The sequence below is a fragment of the Myiozetetes cayanensis genome, unplaced genomic scaffold, assembly GCF_022539395.1.
Source record: "Myiozetetes cayanensis isolate MyiCay16 unplaced genomic scaffold, myiCay2020 scf4, whole genome shotgun sequence".
In the NCBI taxonomy this organism is placed as follows: Eukaryota; Metazoa; Chordata; class Aves; order Passeriformes; family Tyrannidae; genus Myiozetetes; species Myiozetetes cayanensis.
In genome coordinates this window covers 70,877,745-70,894,026 of record NW_026087631.1, presented here as the reverse complement: position 1 = coordinate 70,894,026, position 16,282 = coordinate 70,877,745, and the positions used below count along the sequence as shown (strand labels likewise).

The 16,282-nt window shown below is 39.6% G+C and overlaps 1 protein-coding gene across 1 annotated transcript in view; it reads left to right on the top strand.

Moving 5' to 3' along the window:
• Nucleotides 1-15,585, top strand: part of SMAD2 (SMAD family member 2) — a 49,144-nt gene extending 33,559 nt beyond the window's left edge. Inside the window, 9 exon segments of the mRNA XM_050329939.1 lie at nt 1,097-1,290; nt 1,678-1,812; nt 4,996-5,070; nt 6,705-6,758; nt 7,846-7,934; nt 7,936-8,059; nt 9,728-9,865; nt 10,017-10,161; nt 13,635-15,585. Coding sequence (XP_050185896.1) covers nt 1,097-1,290; nt 1,678-1,812; nt 4,996-5,070; nt 6,705-6,758; nt 7,846-7,934; nt 7,936-8,059; nt 9,728-9,865; nt 10,017-10,161; nt 13,635-13,758 — 1,078 coding nt within the window. The 3' untranslated portion in view covers nt 13,759-15,585.
• The last annotated feature ends 697 nt before the right edge of the window (nt 15,586-16,282 follow it).

Below are 16,282 nucleotides of genomic sequence, written 5' to 3'. Positions count from 1 at the left end.
AATGGGATGCTTTAGCTGTAAAATAGACTAAAATGCTTCCTAGGCCTCTCATGGTACAACATTTTAAAATATTTCCTTGCCAGTGTAGAAATCCAAGTGTTTTTAGCTGATGTTTTGACCAATGAAACTCTTAATTCTGCAGTATTCTTTTTTTCACGCCAGTGCTATTGAAAGAATGGGAAGACTTGTTAAATGCAAGCTCTACTGTGATTTTGTATTTATATTAACAAACTTGGGAAACTTAATTCTTTAGACTTAATCTTACAAAGTGTTTAAACTGCTTTGTATGCCACAAGCTTTGAGTTAAATCTTGCTAATTGGCTCGGATACGAGCTACTAAAGAATTGTTCATAAATTCTTCAGTAGTTAATGGTGGGCAAATTCTAAACAGGGTCTTTATTTTTTTCATGTCACATTACTTGATTTGTGTATTGAGGTTTGTCTCCCATCCCATAACAATCATAAACATCTGCATTTATGTAAGCATATGCAGTCTGTCTTAAAACTAGCAAAACGTTTTCAGCTGGTAGCAAGGCAGATGAAGTGAAGAAGAGAAACTGTACAGCCCTTACAAGATGTGCATTCATGCTTTTTGCATTACAGTTATACTGCCATGTGGATCACTTGGGCAGCTGACTGCTTATAGGCTTATTTGCAGTCCTGTGGGAATTCTTATGCTTAAAGCCATAAAGCATCCATGCCACAACAAAGCCTTGAGGTTTAGCAGTGGAAGGGACCATTAAGTGTGTGATTTTTATTTTATTTTTAACAACTGTCTTCTGCATTTAAAATAAAGAACTATATGAAAAAGTATGTGAAGCAGTCATACTTGGTTGGACTTAAAAGTGGCTTTTAATTCACTGGAACTCTAAATTCACTGGCAATAATTCTGAGCAGCTCAAAAATAAGTTAAGAACACTGCTTGATGTGATCACTTTTATCACATTTTTGAAGTCTTTTAACGAGAGTATAAGTGCCAGTAGCAGTCTCCAGTGCACTGAATTTGAGGATAAACTACCCATCCCATGTGTGTGCTCTGTTGCTCGAGTGATTAAGAGACAGTCTGTAAACACTTCTCCACGTCTTTCCCCTCCAGATCCCTCGATGGCCGTCTACAGGTGTCCCACCGCAAAGGATTGCCACACGTCATTTACTGCCGCTTGTGGCGCTGGCCAGACCTCCACAGCCACCATGAACTTAAAGCAATTGAAAACTGTGAATATGCTTTTAATCTTAAAAAGGATGAAGTATGTGTAAACCCTTACCACTACCAGAGAGTGGAGACACCAGGTAGGAGGACTGCTTCTGACTTCCTGTTGCGGCAGGTTATACCCCTGATAGTTTTTGATAGTAAAGTTACTGAAAAATCTCTACAAATGTGTTGAATACTCCTGATAAACACTTCCAGGACCGCTAGCAGCTTCCAACTGGCTAAGTATGATCCTGTCTGGAATAGGAGAACAGAGATGATTTACCTTTGCTAGTATGGAACAGTCTTACTTGGGGCACCTCAGGAATCCATCTCTTCCAGTAATTGTGCTATTAGCAGTACTGAGATTCACAAAATTTCAAAACAGCTGAAGAAATTGAGATGTTTTAGATTTTTTTTTTCCCTGTTACCTTACAGAATCATGTATTTTGAGGGTCTTACTAATGTTTTTAATTTTTCTTTTCCAGTGTTGCCTCCTGTGCTAGTGCCACGGCACACTGAGATTCTAACGGAGCTGCCGCCTCTCGATGACTATACCCATTCCATTCCTGAAAACACTAACTTTCCAGCTGGAATTGAGCCACAGAGCAATTACATACCAGGTATTTTCTTAACTCCTACTCCAAGCAGTACGTTTAGCGCCGTGCCACTGGAACAAAGATGGTCATTCCATCCTCCTAATCAAATTAATTGAAATATTCACCAATAGATTAGATCTAGTTGATTTCATGTGTTAATTCCAATGGAAATACCTAAGCACTTCTGTTTGCAGAACACGATCACAGAATCACAGAATATTCTAGTTGGAAGGGACCCTACGAGGATCAACAAGTCCAACTCTTAAGTGAATGGCCACTACAGGAATCAAACCCAAAACCTTGGTGTTATTAACACCATGCCCTAGCCAACTGAGATGTCCTGTGTGCAGCCCTATTGCTGTGGTTTCACAATAGCTTGCTTGGTTTGAGTAGCTTGTTCAAGATTCAGAATGCTAACGAGTACAAAATAGACCTTCATCTTAAACTTTAAGCCTGTTTCACAAACATGCAGGGGTTGGCAAATGCTGTGCTTTGGAGATTGAGTAATGAAGTGATGCTCAGTCTCATCACATGCAGTATGTGGAGTGCAAAGCAGTGGCTTTAAAATCTGCAGTTCACCGTTGGTCAAGGTCTGCTTTGGCTTTTTGTTGCTGTTGTGTGCATGCAGCTTTGTCTTTTTAGTATGAAAGAACAGTATAACAACATTGAACTACTAAGAATTCCTCCTCCCTCTCTTTGCCCCTTTCCCACCACAAAACAAACTCCAAGGCTAGTGTGCTGCAGTGCACCCAAAACCCTGTTATCCCTACTGAAAATGAAATCAGTGACCTCTGTTTCCTGCTCCAGCTTCCTGTTTCCTATCTCTTCAGGAAGTTGCCCGGAGTGCAAAACCAAGTAAAGCTGAAGTTTGCTCATAAATGTTTAGTGCATTCCTGTTATGAACGAGCTGAAAATTCACATCTGGAGTCTCAGAAAGAATAAGATGAATGCCTTGAAACTCGAATTTGTGCAATATACAGATAGTATCTACATGTGTTACACAGGATGTTGCTTGTGTTTTTTTCAAATATACCCAAGAATTGAACTGGCGTTAAAAAAAACCCCAGTTAATTTGATCTCTTCTGTTTAATTTGGGCTACATCAGTTGACACCTATAAAGAGCAATTTAAGGTGCTAGAAGTTGGTGTTGCTTTCTTAACTTATGTGTCCTTTTTGACTCGATCTGAGGGCTTTCGATAGCACTTGCAAACAACTTACTGGAAAGCCACCTTTTACAAATCCAGTGCTATGGAAGTGAGCTAAAGTAGTTATTTGCAGGGAGTTTGTTCAAGGTGATTGCAGATATTCACATGACCTTCAAATATTTATGCAGCTAACCACACCTTGCCTCCTTCTCTTTGTCTCTGGCACCCTCCTCTTGTGTTCGTATCATGGAATCTTGCTTTATTTGACCTTGCTGACTTAATCTTGAACACTTAACCAGGCTCTGATAAGTCTTGTGTGCCTTAGCCTTCTTGAGGGAACCGTTTTCCTTAGCAGCAGGTCAGACTAACTGTGGTAGCTTTGCACCCCAGTGCTCTCTCTCAGTGCTTGGCCTACCAGAGAGGTTGGTTTCACCTGCAGCTGGATCCAGGTAGTGGTGAAGGTGCAGGGTGGCCTCTGGGAGCTGTGTGTTCCCTTCCCAGGTTTTGGATGTGCTGAGCTGCGTTGCCTCCACACTCCTCACAACATTCAAAACTCCACTGGAAATTTTTAATGCTGCACCTGAGCTTTTATTTCCAGCTGTGGTGGTGCTCAACCTCTGACCCTAAACTATTCTTAGTACTAGGTGGACACTGGAAAATAATCTGTGCCAAAGAGCCTAGACTAGCAACTGGAAATGGGAGGCACGGGTTGGACTGGAAATGGGTATTGACCTTTTACCATGGCTGTGGGCTTAACCATAGCAAGTGATTTGGACAAGGGTGGAGTCCACTTTGTCACAATGGGTTCTAGTAAAAATGTCCAAAACGAGTATGAGTTTTGTTATCATACTTCTTTCTAGTGGAGATTTCCCTTAATCGCCCTTTTAATTTCTCACTTGAATTTTGTCACATCTCTATTTAGCACACTTGTTTTAGAGAATTAATCCAAGATTAAATTCTCTCAGTTCATTTTAATTTAATCAACTGACTTAATCTAGTTTCCTCTCTCTGACTTCCTTCTGATCTTACTGTATTGCTGTACATCTTAGACATGATATTTGATATAATTTTTATTTTACTTCTTAAGCAAAAAGGTTTTATCTTTAAATTTCTGCTGTTTGGTAATAATGTAATTAAAAGTGTTTAATCTCTGGAAGTTTCAGAGACAATTCTAAGGTGATTGTAGAGATAGTTAGCTTCAAACACTTTCACTGAAGAAATCCAGGGTTTGCCTTTAATATGTAGGAAAAGACATTTGCCCAGTTCAAAGAAAATTATTTCCTGAAAGGCAGTTGGTTAACTCATTATCTGGATTACAAAGAACATTTTGAATGGAGAAGAGGAACAGGCATAGTCTCCTGGGTTTTGAAAGGTATTTCTGTGGAATTAGACACAGTTTCTGGTGTCAGAATGCTTCACAGTTGGTTCTGATCTTACTTTGGTCTGTGTAACTGTCTTTAAAGAAAGCTAGTTGAAAGAATAGCTGATGGTTTTGATAGAGCTTGTGCAGTGTAACTAGTTAATATAGTTGTTATAAATGAGAGAAATCAACTGTTGGGTGTTGAAGAAAGAAGGATTTTGGGACTGAACTGAAAAATAATCTTTAAATCTAACAATTTCAGTAAGGTGTGGGAGGGTATCTGATCTAGTGGTTATACTACATAAAGATAGCTCACGTTATTTTTTTGGGGGAAGCCACCAGATGGTTTTATTCATTTGTAATTCTACTAAATATGAAAGCTGTTGATCACAATTGCAAAACTGTTACTCATTGTAGTGACTGTGTCTTGTCTTAAATGGAACAAACAAGGGTTGTCTGTTAATTATACATATTTGAGCAATTGACTGGCATACAAGAGAAGAGACATTTTACATAGAATAAGGCAGTTAACGTGTTTGAAGTCCTACTGGAAGGAAAAAGGAACCTCAAAGTGACATTCTGATTCAGTGCACAGGTATCATGAGGCTTGTGAAAACGTGGTGATAAAAACACCAAGTCCTACAGAAGTTTCCCCAGTCATTCAAGCAGTCACTGGAATTTTTTTTTTTTTTTTTTTAACAGAAACACCTCCTCCAGGATATATCAGTGAAGATGGAGAAACAAGTGACCAGCAGTTGAACCAAAGCATGGATACAGGTAACATTTATTTCTTACTACTTGCAAGCCTTTGGATTAGTAACTGTGATCCCTCTGCGTAGGAGCACGAATTCAGCCCGAAAGGTGATGGCATTTTTCCTCTGTACAACCTGTTTAAAATACCACTTTCAGTCTTTCGTGAGGCACAATAATTTTTTGTTAGGGAAATGCTTTTAAAATATTCTAAGCTATATTAAGTACATCACATTTGTTACATAACAGAAGTCTAATTAAATCTTCACCAGAAATCCTTAAAATAGATTTTAATAGTTAATTGATTTCAACCATCCCCTAGTAAACAGCTTCATTGAAACAAGACGTCTGTTGGCCTAATAAACAGGTTGCTGACAATCTGTGTTCTGAGAACCTGTGTCTGACAGCCTTATTGCTTTTGCTGCATTTCAAAATAATTTTTGTATGTAAAGCTCTATGGAAAAAGCCATAGAAACATTAGGTATTTGTGCCTTTGTAGGAAGAGGTTTCTACAGAATGTGGTTGACCTTAGACTTGGACAAAGCACACTTAATGTGCTGGATAAGAACCTCCTGCTGTGTGCCAGTGGACTTGGGTGTGCTTGGTTAGCTTATGCTAGCAACCATTTTTAGTTAGCTGGAATCAGCTGCACCAGTTTCTGTAAGAATTGCAATGTTTTCCCACTGTAAGACAATAGATACCTTAACTAAATAACAGCCTGACATCAGCAGTTGTTGTGGGAATGTTTCTGTGAAAGCCTCTCTGTATTTTGCCTTTTAGTGTGCAAATTGTGTTGGAGGATTCTTGTTTTTCTGAATTTTTAACTTCCTCCCGCAGGGAAAGAATAATTTCCTCAAATGAGGAGATCTAGCTTGTTCTTTTCTGGAGATCACAGAATCATAAAATCACAGAATGGTTTGGGTTGGTAGGGGCTTTAAAGACCATCTTGTTCCAACACCTCTGCCACAGACAGGGACACCTTCCACTATCCCAGGTTGCTCCAAGCCCCGTCCAACCTGGCCTTGGACACTTCCAGGGATCCAGGGGCAGCCACAGCTTCTCTGCCCAACCTGTGCCAGGCCTCACCACTCTCACAGTAAAGATTTTTTTTTTCCTAATACCTAATCTAAATCTCTCCTCTTTCAGTTTGAAACCATTCCCCCTTGTCCTGTCAGTGCCTGCTCTTGTAAACAGTCCATCTTTCTTGCAGGCTCCCTTCAGCTACTGGAAGGCCACATTAGGTCACCCCTAAACCTTCTCATTTCCAAGATAAACCTTCTGCTATGAAAACAGAAAGGCAATATCTTACTTGTCTCATCCACTCTTTCTTAGCTTTTATTTCACAGAATTTGGGAAGTCACTACCTTCTCACTGGAGAAGTGCATAAATAATGTTCACAGAGTGTGCATGAAGGGAGAGCTCTGCCAAATACAACACAGTTAATTGGGTCTTTACAAGGAGGGGTAGGTTCCCAGAAGTCTGGAAAATTGAATGAAATCTTAATTCAGAGTAAGTGTGTGATATTCCAGAAAACTGGTTGTAGGATTTCTGAGGTTTCTTATTCCGAAAAATGTCTGTGTAAAACTGATGTAGATAATGTGCCTACCCACCTGAAATAACGACATCCATTTGCTCTGGAACTATCTGTATTGCTTCAACAGGATCTCCAGCAGAGCTGTCTCCTAGTACTCTCTCTCCAGTTAATCACAGTCTGGGTAAGCTGGAAATACTTATAATTATTTCTCTGTGTGTGATGACTCCTCATTATATCTTTATAATTACTTTAAAAGTGCAAATGTACTTTAAGAAATTAAGAGTTGTATTAGGAGGTGACTGTTGGGTTGGCTTCCTGATGTTAAATATAATAGGGCTAGGTTAACAACTTGTTAACAACTGCTCTATTTCTGTAACTGTTGAGCTCCTAGCAAAGAGGGAGTGATATGTTTGTGTGTGCAGGAATAGAATTTATAAAATAAGTAGTTTAGAGGATGTTTGCCTGTCCATACTGCTGTCCAGACTTGCTGTCTCCCTTGTGCTGCTCTTCTCATGTACTGTTTCACCTCTACTGCCGCACAGTTGTTGCTCCCACGTTAGTTGCCCACCTGCTTTGATCAGGTGCCACTGCTGTGTGTCTTTATAAACGCCTCGGGAAGATCAGATTGCCCTGGGTTTGTTTAAGGAATGGTGACAGGATGTGACAGGAAAATACTGTTCAGAATGCTGAGTAAGTAATTAGGGTAGGTAAGAAGGGGAAGCAGCACAGGAAAAGTTGAAGATGCACAGGAAAGATACCGGGCTCTAGTAAGGGAGAGTAGAAGGAGCTTAGAACTACCTTCAGATAAAGAGGCAGTGTAAGATCTAGTGTAATGCAAGAGAACAGAATTTTCATATTATTTTTTCCTTTCTGTTGTTCAGTGGTTGATAGTTTAATCTTTTCTTTTACGTTGCCAAAACGTTTGCAAGTTACAGAAAGGCAACAGGAATGTCTCACCGTCTGGCGCTCAGAGCACCATTAGCTTAATCATTTTGCCGAGCAAAATGCAAGTACTGAACTAAATGAGCTGTGGTTAGATTAGATCACCCCTTCTCCCCCTCCTCCTTCCCGTTGCGTGGAAGACTGAATTCCATTCTGTTTACTGGGGTAGGTAAAAAGGACAGCAAGCAAGACATAATTTGAGTAGTTTGAGAAGCCTATGGCTGCCATTTCTGGGAGAGACAAATAGCAGGGAAGGTAGATCTACTTTCAGCCTCAAATTCTGTGTGAAGCTTGGGTTTTTTTAAATTTTTTTTTGTTTGTTTTAGACTTGCAACCAGTTACTTACTCGGAGCCTGCGTTTTGGTGTTCAATAGCATATTATGAATTGAATCAAAGAGTGGGAGAAACCTTCCACGGCGTCCCAGCCTTCTCTGACTGTAGATGGCTTTACAGATCCATCAAATTCTGAGAGATTTTGTCTAGGTCTGCTTTCCAATGTAAACAGAAACGCTACGGTGGAAATGACAAGACGACATATAGGTGAAGATCTCTGATCTTTTAACTATCTAATTTCATTTTGTCGGCTAATTTATCTGGAATGATCCAGGTAGGATGTGTGTTGGTGGGTTCCTTTCACCCTTGTGCTACCAGACATCAGCCTTCCCTCTCAGGGCTTGCCAAGGAAAGTTTGGCCTCTCTGGCTGAGGACAGAAGTGGAAAGACACAGAGGTCACAGCTTCTGAAATCAGAGGGAGATGTAGTGATGGCTGGAGCTGAAAGGAGCTGCCTTTCCTCAGTCAGTAGCCCCTAACCTGGTGGCAGCAGCAGTCACAGAGCTCTCAGGCAACTGCACAGGAGGAAGCCACTCAGCTGTGTGAGATTTCTGTTCCTCGTGTTGCTGTTCTTGCCTTGTGGAAAAAGATGGTGCCCAGGAGGCAGGTTTTTACCTTTCAGGCTCCTTGTTGGACCTCTCTGTCCTGGGCAGCATTTATATTAAGAATTGCTTATAATTGAAATTTAAGCTTTAATTACAAAATATTACCTAGTTTATTCTAGTTTATGAAATGCAGAATGGATATAGGTAGTACTTCTTGAATTCTTCTCTGAAACGGGAAAAGCTGCCATTGAAATAACACACTGTTCTGACATGATTAAGATTTCCTTTGTAATGGTTAATCAGAGAAAGTTGTCTTCCACAATGCACTGTCTTGGCTTTTGGTTCTTCAGTAAACTTTTTTTTTTCCCCTGGATTCTTTTATTAGCAACATTTACAAAATTTTTTTTTTTTTTACTTTCAGTAAAATTTCAACCTCCTTAGTAGAACCTTTCAACTCCCTCTGTGCCAAGTCCAAATGCCAAATCCAAATGCATGTCTAACAGGATTTTAGATGTGCAGGAACCTAGACTGTGCCTGTGCTGATGACTGGTCAAAATGATCAATGAGGAGAACCAAAAATGTAATGAGCTCTCACTGTTTAATGGAGTAGCTCACATTTTGTTGAAAAATTGTTTTAAAGAAAAAAAGGGAATGGAAATTAGGGTCTTTAAAGGATCTGTTAATTATAAATAGTTTTCTTTGGAAGATCAATTGTACATTATTTACCTTCTGCTTCAAATAATGTATACAGATCTGTTTTCCAGTCTCAGAAAGAGAACAAAATAAGAATTTAAAAGTGGGCAATATGATTTCTTACAGTTATTTTTTGTAATAGGGCTAAATGAAGTCCTGTTGTTTTTGAAGAAGCAATGCAGGGGTATGCAGTGGGCTGTGAAACAGTGTGGGTGCATGTAAGCAGAGAGTGTTGAAGTGGTATACTTGTGTTTTCCTTCTCTGCCACAGTAGCCTGTGCTGCTTCACATACAACGCTTTAATATTAGCACAAGTTTTAACTCTGTTTTAATGAACGCTGCTTCTGAGCTTGGATTTGGTTTTAAGCCATCATATGGGTAGAAAATTGTCTTGCTTTTGACCAAGTTTATTCTACTTCTCCTCCAAATATCGTGTGTTCGTGGGAGAAAAATGCAAGTGAATTGTGTTCAGCTCCTGCTACAGCTGTCAGCACAGCAGTGAGGTCCTGTGGATAATTGATTTCTGTTTCTGTTGTAAGGAAAAAAACTTGGCCTTCTCTGAAAAAAAAAAAATTCTCCCTTGTTTCCTAATCTGCTTGGGTCATATCGTAACTAGAGTACCTGTGACTTTTGCTACAGGGAGGGGAGTGCGTCTCTATTACATTGGTGGAGAAGTTTTTGCTGAGTGCCTAAGTGATAGTGCGATTTTTGTTCAGAGCCCCAACTGTAATCAAAGATATGGCTGGCATCCTGCAACTGTGTGCAAAATTCCACCAGGTTAGTAGCCTCTTGTGGGAAAATACCCAGTGAAGGTATTCGCTGGATGACATTTGCTTTCCTTTTCATAATTTCTGCATAGTTTCGGGCTTCTGTGGAGCAAACACAAGTGTTCACTGACTGCACCTTTTTGACTCTTTTTTCTTTCTAGGATGCAATCTAAAAATCTTTAATAACCAGGAATTCGCTGCTCTTCTGGCTCAGTCTGTGAATCAGGGCTTTGAAGCAGTTTATCAGCTTACTAGAATGTGCACCATAAGAATGAGCTTTGTTAAAGGATGGGGGGCTGAGTACAGGTAAGAGAAAAATCTCTTTGCTTTTAGAGTTACTCATTTTTCTTTCACTAACATAGGATTTCTGTCTGGCTTGAGAGCCATACAGAGAGGCTTCTCAGTGCTATTATGGGTATGCTGCCTGCAAATTGAACCCATATTTTCCTTTTTCTTCTTCTCATCTCTAGAACTGCTAAGTTATGAAGTCCATAAACTGATTTTCGTGCTGCACTGAAGCCAAATGTTGAGCAAGGAGTGTCGTCAAAGTTCTTATTCCCTTGCTCAGTCCCGCTGGCTTGCATGTTATGGTGAAATCCCTGACAACATCTAGAAGTTTCACAGCCTGTGCTGTGAGATTATTTGCTGATTGTTAGACATACAGTCATTTTGACATTTGAACATACAGTCAGTCTGTTCTGAGTGTAATGTGAGTTCCTTAGGTTGTGGTGCGGGATGGGGTTTGATGGTACCCAATGGGAAGATTTGGGAGTCACTGGGAGTGCCTCTTGCAGAATGAAATTGCTGGAGAGCACACGCTTAAGGGGTGGCAAATATTTTGGAACTTGTAGTGGAAAAAGCTTTGCAGGAGGAAGACGACTGTGTTTGTGTAGTAAAACTTCTAAAAACAGTCCTTTGAGTGGAAAAAATAGCATTTTAGATGCTTTTGAATAGATTCCAGTTGTATTCTCTGTTAGCCCAAACTGAGAGCTGTAGTTGAGGACAGTGCCTGTTTCTAATGTAGCATGGGAATTCAGGAAGGAAAGTAATTGATTTCTAACAGAGCAGTTTCAAAGATTTCATTATTTTGGAGAGCTAGAGATGTGGTTTTAAACAAATCCCTTAAACCTCTGTAGGAACTGTCCACTGAAAGAATGAAGTCTGACACATCAATACCCTAATGCAATACATAATGATTTTTTAAAGACCTATATCCTTTCTGAAATTGAATGATGGCACATAGGCTCCACTGAATCTGGGAGGGGTTTGATTGCTTTGTCTGCTCTTGAAATGCGTACATGTGTACATTAGTGTCAGTATGTGGGGGAGGTTTCTCAGCTAAATGAAGCCAATTTTGTAATAGTCTAATTAGATGAAATGAGAAATTTGAGTAATGGAATAAATTGGTACCTCTATGTTAGGAAGAGGTGCACAAGAAAAAATCTGGCTCAGGTTTAAAGAGCTATTGGGTTTGGCTCTGGAGGAGTATGTATACACTTAGGCATAATTAAATACAGCATTCTAATCTGAACAGAAGAAAGACTTAATCAGTCACATTACACTGAGGCAGCTTGAAGTGAATGGAGTGTAAGTGCTGGGTTACAACTTTTGGTCAAGTTGTTTCAAAGGAGGGAGAATGTTGGTTATTAAACTGTAAACCGTACACCGTAGGATTGAAAAAGCTGCAGTGGAGACTGCCAAAATAGCACAGAAACTGATTACTGACATAATGCTGAACTAGTTTCTTTGCATCTCTGTTTAAGGTGATGCTAATAAATTATTGATGCACAAAACTTGTAAGTTTTGCTGAGTTGGGATTAAAGCAAGAAGAGGTGGCTCCAGCAAACACCACCTTGAATTTAAATGAATGTAGTCTGACTTGTCAAAATGGACCAGCAAGCACCGTAAAAACCCATCATTCTTGTTAAAACTTCCGTGTTTCATTATTGTGTGAAAAAACCTTTCTCATAGAACAGGCTAGGGCAGAGCCAAAGCATTACTTGCACTTCAGGCATATGTGCATAAACGTGCAGGTACAGCAAGGTGATACATTTTATAAGCTTGGTAGGCAAAGTAGCTTACAGCTTCTGGTTTGAGTTGAGGATGGTAGAAGTTCAAATCACCGCTCATGTTCACGTTAGCATTGAGGTCTAGCATCATCTTCTGAAGAAAGTTCAATAGAGGTGTAATTAGTGATGCATGAACTGGAAATCCACGGGTAGCAGAGGCTGAATTTTTAGCTTTGAAGTGGTTGCTCGGTGACTCTCATTATTTTATCAGTTTTTGCCAGTGTAGTGCAAAGCCAGGGCTGTTGAACAGAACCAGTTATAAAATTTTGAGGAAGTATGTTGTGAAACACATTGTAGGGGAGTTGACAGCAGTGGAATAATGAACTTCCTTCTTTGGGAGAGTATTCGAGACTAAATGGAATTATATTTCCTGTGGTTTAGATTGTTTTTCTGTTGTATCACTTTGTTCTGGCATAGGCCTTTAGGGCTAAGATAACTGTTTTGTTGAGTGCTGAGAGAGCACAGTCCCCAGCTGCTGTCTTCTCCTAGAAAATCTGAAACTTTTGAAATCAATCTTCTCACTGGCTTAATCTTTCTGCCTTCTCAGTTCCTCTGTTTATATAAACAGCTTTCCTTAAAGCGAAGGGCTGCAGTGCTGACAGTAAAACTGAAGGGGCTGGGTTTGTGTCTGACTAATCTGCTGCCTTTGAATCTTGGGATAGCTGGAATTACTAGGAAAAACTGGCTTAGCAACAGTAGTCTTGCCAGTTTAGTTAGGGAAAACTCCCATGCCTGGAGTGGGTACAGTGAAATAACAGGATTTTTCAGGCAAACTGTGTCCAATTCTGATTTCTTTACTTTGGAGATGAGAAGGAAGATTTTTGAGTAGCAGGTCTCTGAAACAAGGATATGCAGGAAAGTGAATGAAGCTTTTATGGTTGTCAGTCCTTCAGCTTTACTGAGGCTACGTGGTGTCTTATTAAGGGCTTCTGTGTGGAAATTTATAGGCAAGTTAGTTCAGAAGACAAGGGAAATGCAATTTTTACTTAAATTGTTTGTGTGGGGAAGTTACAGTACAAAACACATGTAGAAGTGTAAGATTACAGGAAATCAGAGATAAGGTTTGGTGTTCCTTTGAGATACCATCAGTTAGCACAGGATAACCACACACTGTGTTTTGATGTTGAGTTTCTGACAACATCTCCCAGTTTCTTTATACATTTTATCATGCCACTTGCTCCAAAAAGCCAGACCTTATGATCACCACAGCATTTGGCTGTGTTGACAGGACAGAGCCAAGGGTTTCTATTCCATATTTCTCAGAGTTCAAACCCATTTATGCATGCAGACTCTCTGAAGGCTGAGATACAGCTGCACGCAGGTACCTGTGATGTGAGCACTGCACAAGCTGGACAATTCTGTCTGAATTTCTTTTTACAAGAAAGTCTCTTGGTGTGGCCCTGGAAGCCAATACCACTGTTATTCTCTAGAGTGGAATATTCTTGATGTATTAGGACAAGCATGTAATTATTGATGTGTCTTACAGATGTGGGAGTGTTTTGGAATTTTGGTGGTTTGTTGTTGGTTTGTTTTTTTTTTTTTCTTCAAAGACTGAAAAAAAGTTTAATAACAGTTCTGGTAATGGCTGCAGATTTTTATCTTTCTGTGAGGTAGATATGTGTGGAAACATACTTGATCACACGGTGGAGCACTTCATGTCAGCCAGAGCTGCTTTCTGACTTCCCACTCTCCTCTTTCTTTGCTTTCCAGGCGCCAAACGGTAACAAGCACTCCTTGCTGGATTGAGCTTCATCTGAACGGACCTCTACAGTGGCTGGACAAAGTACTGACTCAGATGGGCTCCCCTTCAGTTCGCTGCTCCAGCATGTCCTAAAATCTCTCTGCTTCCTCACCAGTGGGCTAAACATCGAGTCCAGACAACAGACTCAATATAACAGCTCCTCTGTCGTAGTATTTGTGTGTGGTTCCCATGAACTGTTTACTATCCAAAAAAAAAAAAAAAGGTTTTTAAAAAATGGAAAAAAAAAAAAAAAAAGGTTAAAAAAAAAGAGAGGAAAAAAAAGAAAAACAGCACTTGAGGTCTCATCAGTTAAAGCACCTTGTGGATTCTGTTTCCTATACTCTGATACTAGATGAAAATTTAGTGTATAGAAAAGCCTTCTTCAGAAAAAAGTGACAGTTTTAAAGATTCTTTAATGGTGTTTCTATTGGGTATATAATTGAGTGTCCTAATGGTTTATCAATAACATGAATAGCTAAGTATACGTACAGATAATGTATCACGATCTCAAATATCACAGTATTGTGCTGTTCTACATTTTATTCCCATAAATAGTCATTTGGTTTTTTTGATTGGGGCAAATATCTCATAAGATTCCAAGACTCTACTCCCTTATTCTTTTATATTTTTTTATATAAGCAGGTTTTTTGAGTAGTCCTAAACATAAAAAGCAGACTTTCCTTGTAGAAAAGCTTAACTTTTTGCTGCCTTCTTAAAGAAAAAGAAAATCCCTCCATTGGAAGGGAAAGAAATGTCTTGAGATTCCTCTGTGACATCTTAAGACACTTTATATACTTAATGGGGCCTAAAATGAATTCATATTATAAATTCCAAGTATCCATTACACTAGGAGTCTACTTTTCCCTACTCACCTGAGTTGATGCATCTGGTGCCAGCGCTGTTGCTGGCAGTGTTGTAATTTGGCACTCTTTGTACCTTAAGTCGTTGAAATCAGTGGGTTTTTTTCTCATGGAGTGGGAACTTACTATAGCATTTGATACTGGATTAAGTACATAAGGTTATTGGCTTACCCCTTACGTCTGTATTTTTTTCACTGAACATGATGGGGTTTAGTTTCTGGAGCCAAATACCTTGAAAAATCCTTTCCCAGGGTAAACTAGACTCTTTTATTTAGGTTTTTAAATAGATGCAGCTTCTTAACATATTTCAGTAACAGAATTTAAATTTCTGATCTGAGTGGCTTTGTGTAGCTTACTTACACACCAGATCACACGCATTCATTATGTCATAATGGGCCTTGTTATTAAAAGTAGTTGCTTCTGCAAAACCTCTAGGATAGTGGTTGCTGAGGTATGACCAGCGAAGGAGGACTTTCTAGGTTCTTCATGACAGTGCATGTTATTGTGAACCTTTGGACACTACAGCAGCACCATATTAAAAAATATTCTGAAATATATTCTACAGATAAGTCTGGGCTGGGGATGGGATGGGAAACTGTATAGAAGGGTTATTATGACTTGAAAAATACACATCTTACTAACAATCTTGTGATCTAGCTGTCTGTCATTCTTTTGTTATCGTGGCAGTAGCAGGATTGCCTTTGTTTGTTTTTCCCATTGTCTCATCCATTACACTAGTACTGTACTTTGTAAGTGCAGCCTAGTGATAACTTAGCTTTGAGAACAAAAATGTGGCCAGTGTTACAGCTGTTAATCACTTGAATAAATTGATGATAGTGATGGATATTTTTATGCCATAATGACATAGAAGCAATACCAAAAATCAAACCTTGAAGAAGTGGGCCAGACCCCTTTCAAAAATTGGCAAAGCAGTTACCAGTTTGTGCTAGTTTTACCAGTAGACTAATGTATTGGTAGAACTTGTGAACCTAAGAAATAAGCTTCATGCGTGTTGCATTTGCCTAATATGTGAATACACTAATAAAAGTTTTAATTCTCATGATGGCTGCTTGGCTTTTTTTATTAATTTCTGTCTATATTTTTTGTTGAAGGTTAAGAGTCATCCTAACCCACCCAAATAAATGGTACAAGTGCAAATTGTGGCTGAGAATTCCTTAGACTTTAGGGGTTAATATGATTTTTCATAAAGCTGTTTTGGAGGTTCTGCGTCTGGGTACAGACTTCTACTCCTGTTTATTAAAGCAGTTGCTTTTTCCTGCCACAATCAAATTGCATCCTACTAACTCAGATGTTTGCTTTCACCTGTGAAACGGTCAGATAAGAGAGACTTGTCTGGGTCAGACTTGTATTTATGAGCAGGTTGCAGCTTGAATCAGTTGGGTGACCTAATTCTGTGGTCTCCTCGCTGTGGATTTCTGAATGTGCTCTTTCAGTTGTGGTGGTATTACTTGCTTTGCCTTGAACATTGTAGTGGCGTCGGCTGTGCCCTTGCTTTCAGTGTGCACTTCCCAGGAGTGTATGAGGACCCTGCAGACGTGCCTGTGTGCGAGACCGTCTCAGTCTGTGTAGAGGTCGCTGGTTTTGCCTTGATTGTACCACTAAAATATTCTCTCCTGCCACTGCGGTTTCGGCCACAGCTTAGTGACACAAGGGAACTTATCTGTGCTTAAAAATGCTTGCTTTCCAGTATTTCATTTAAATGCTTTTGGCGGTTCTTCAGTAACTTTAACCTACTC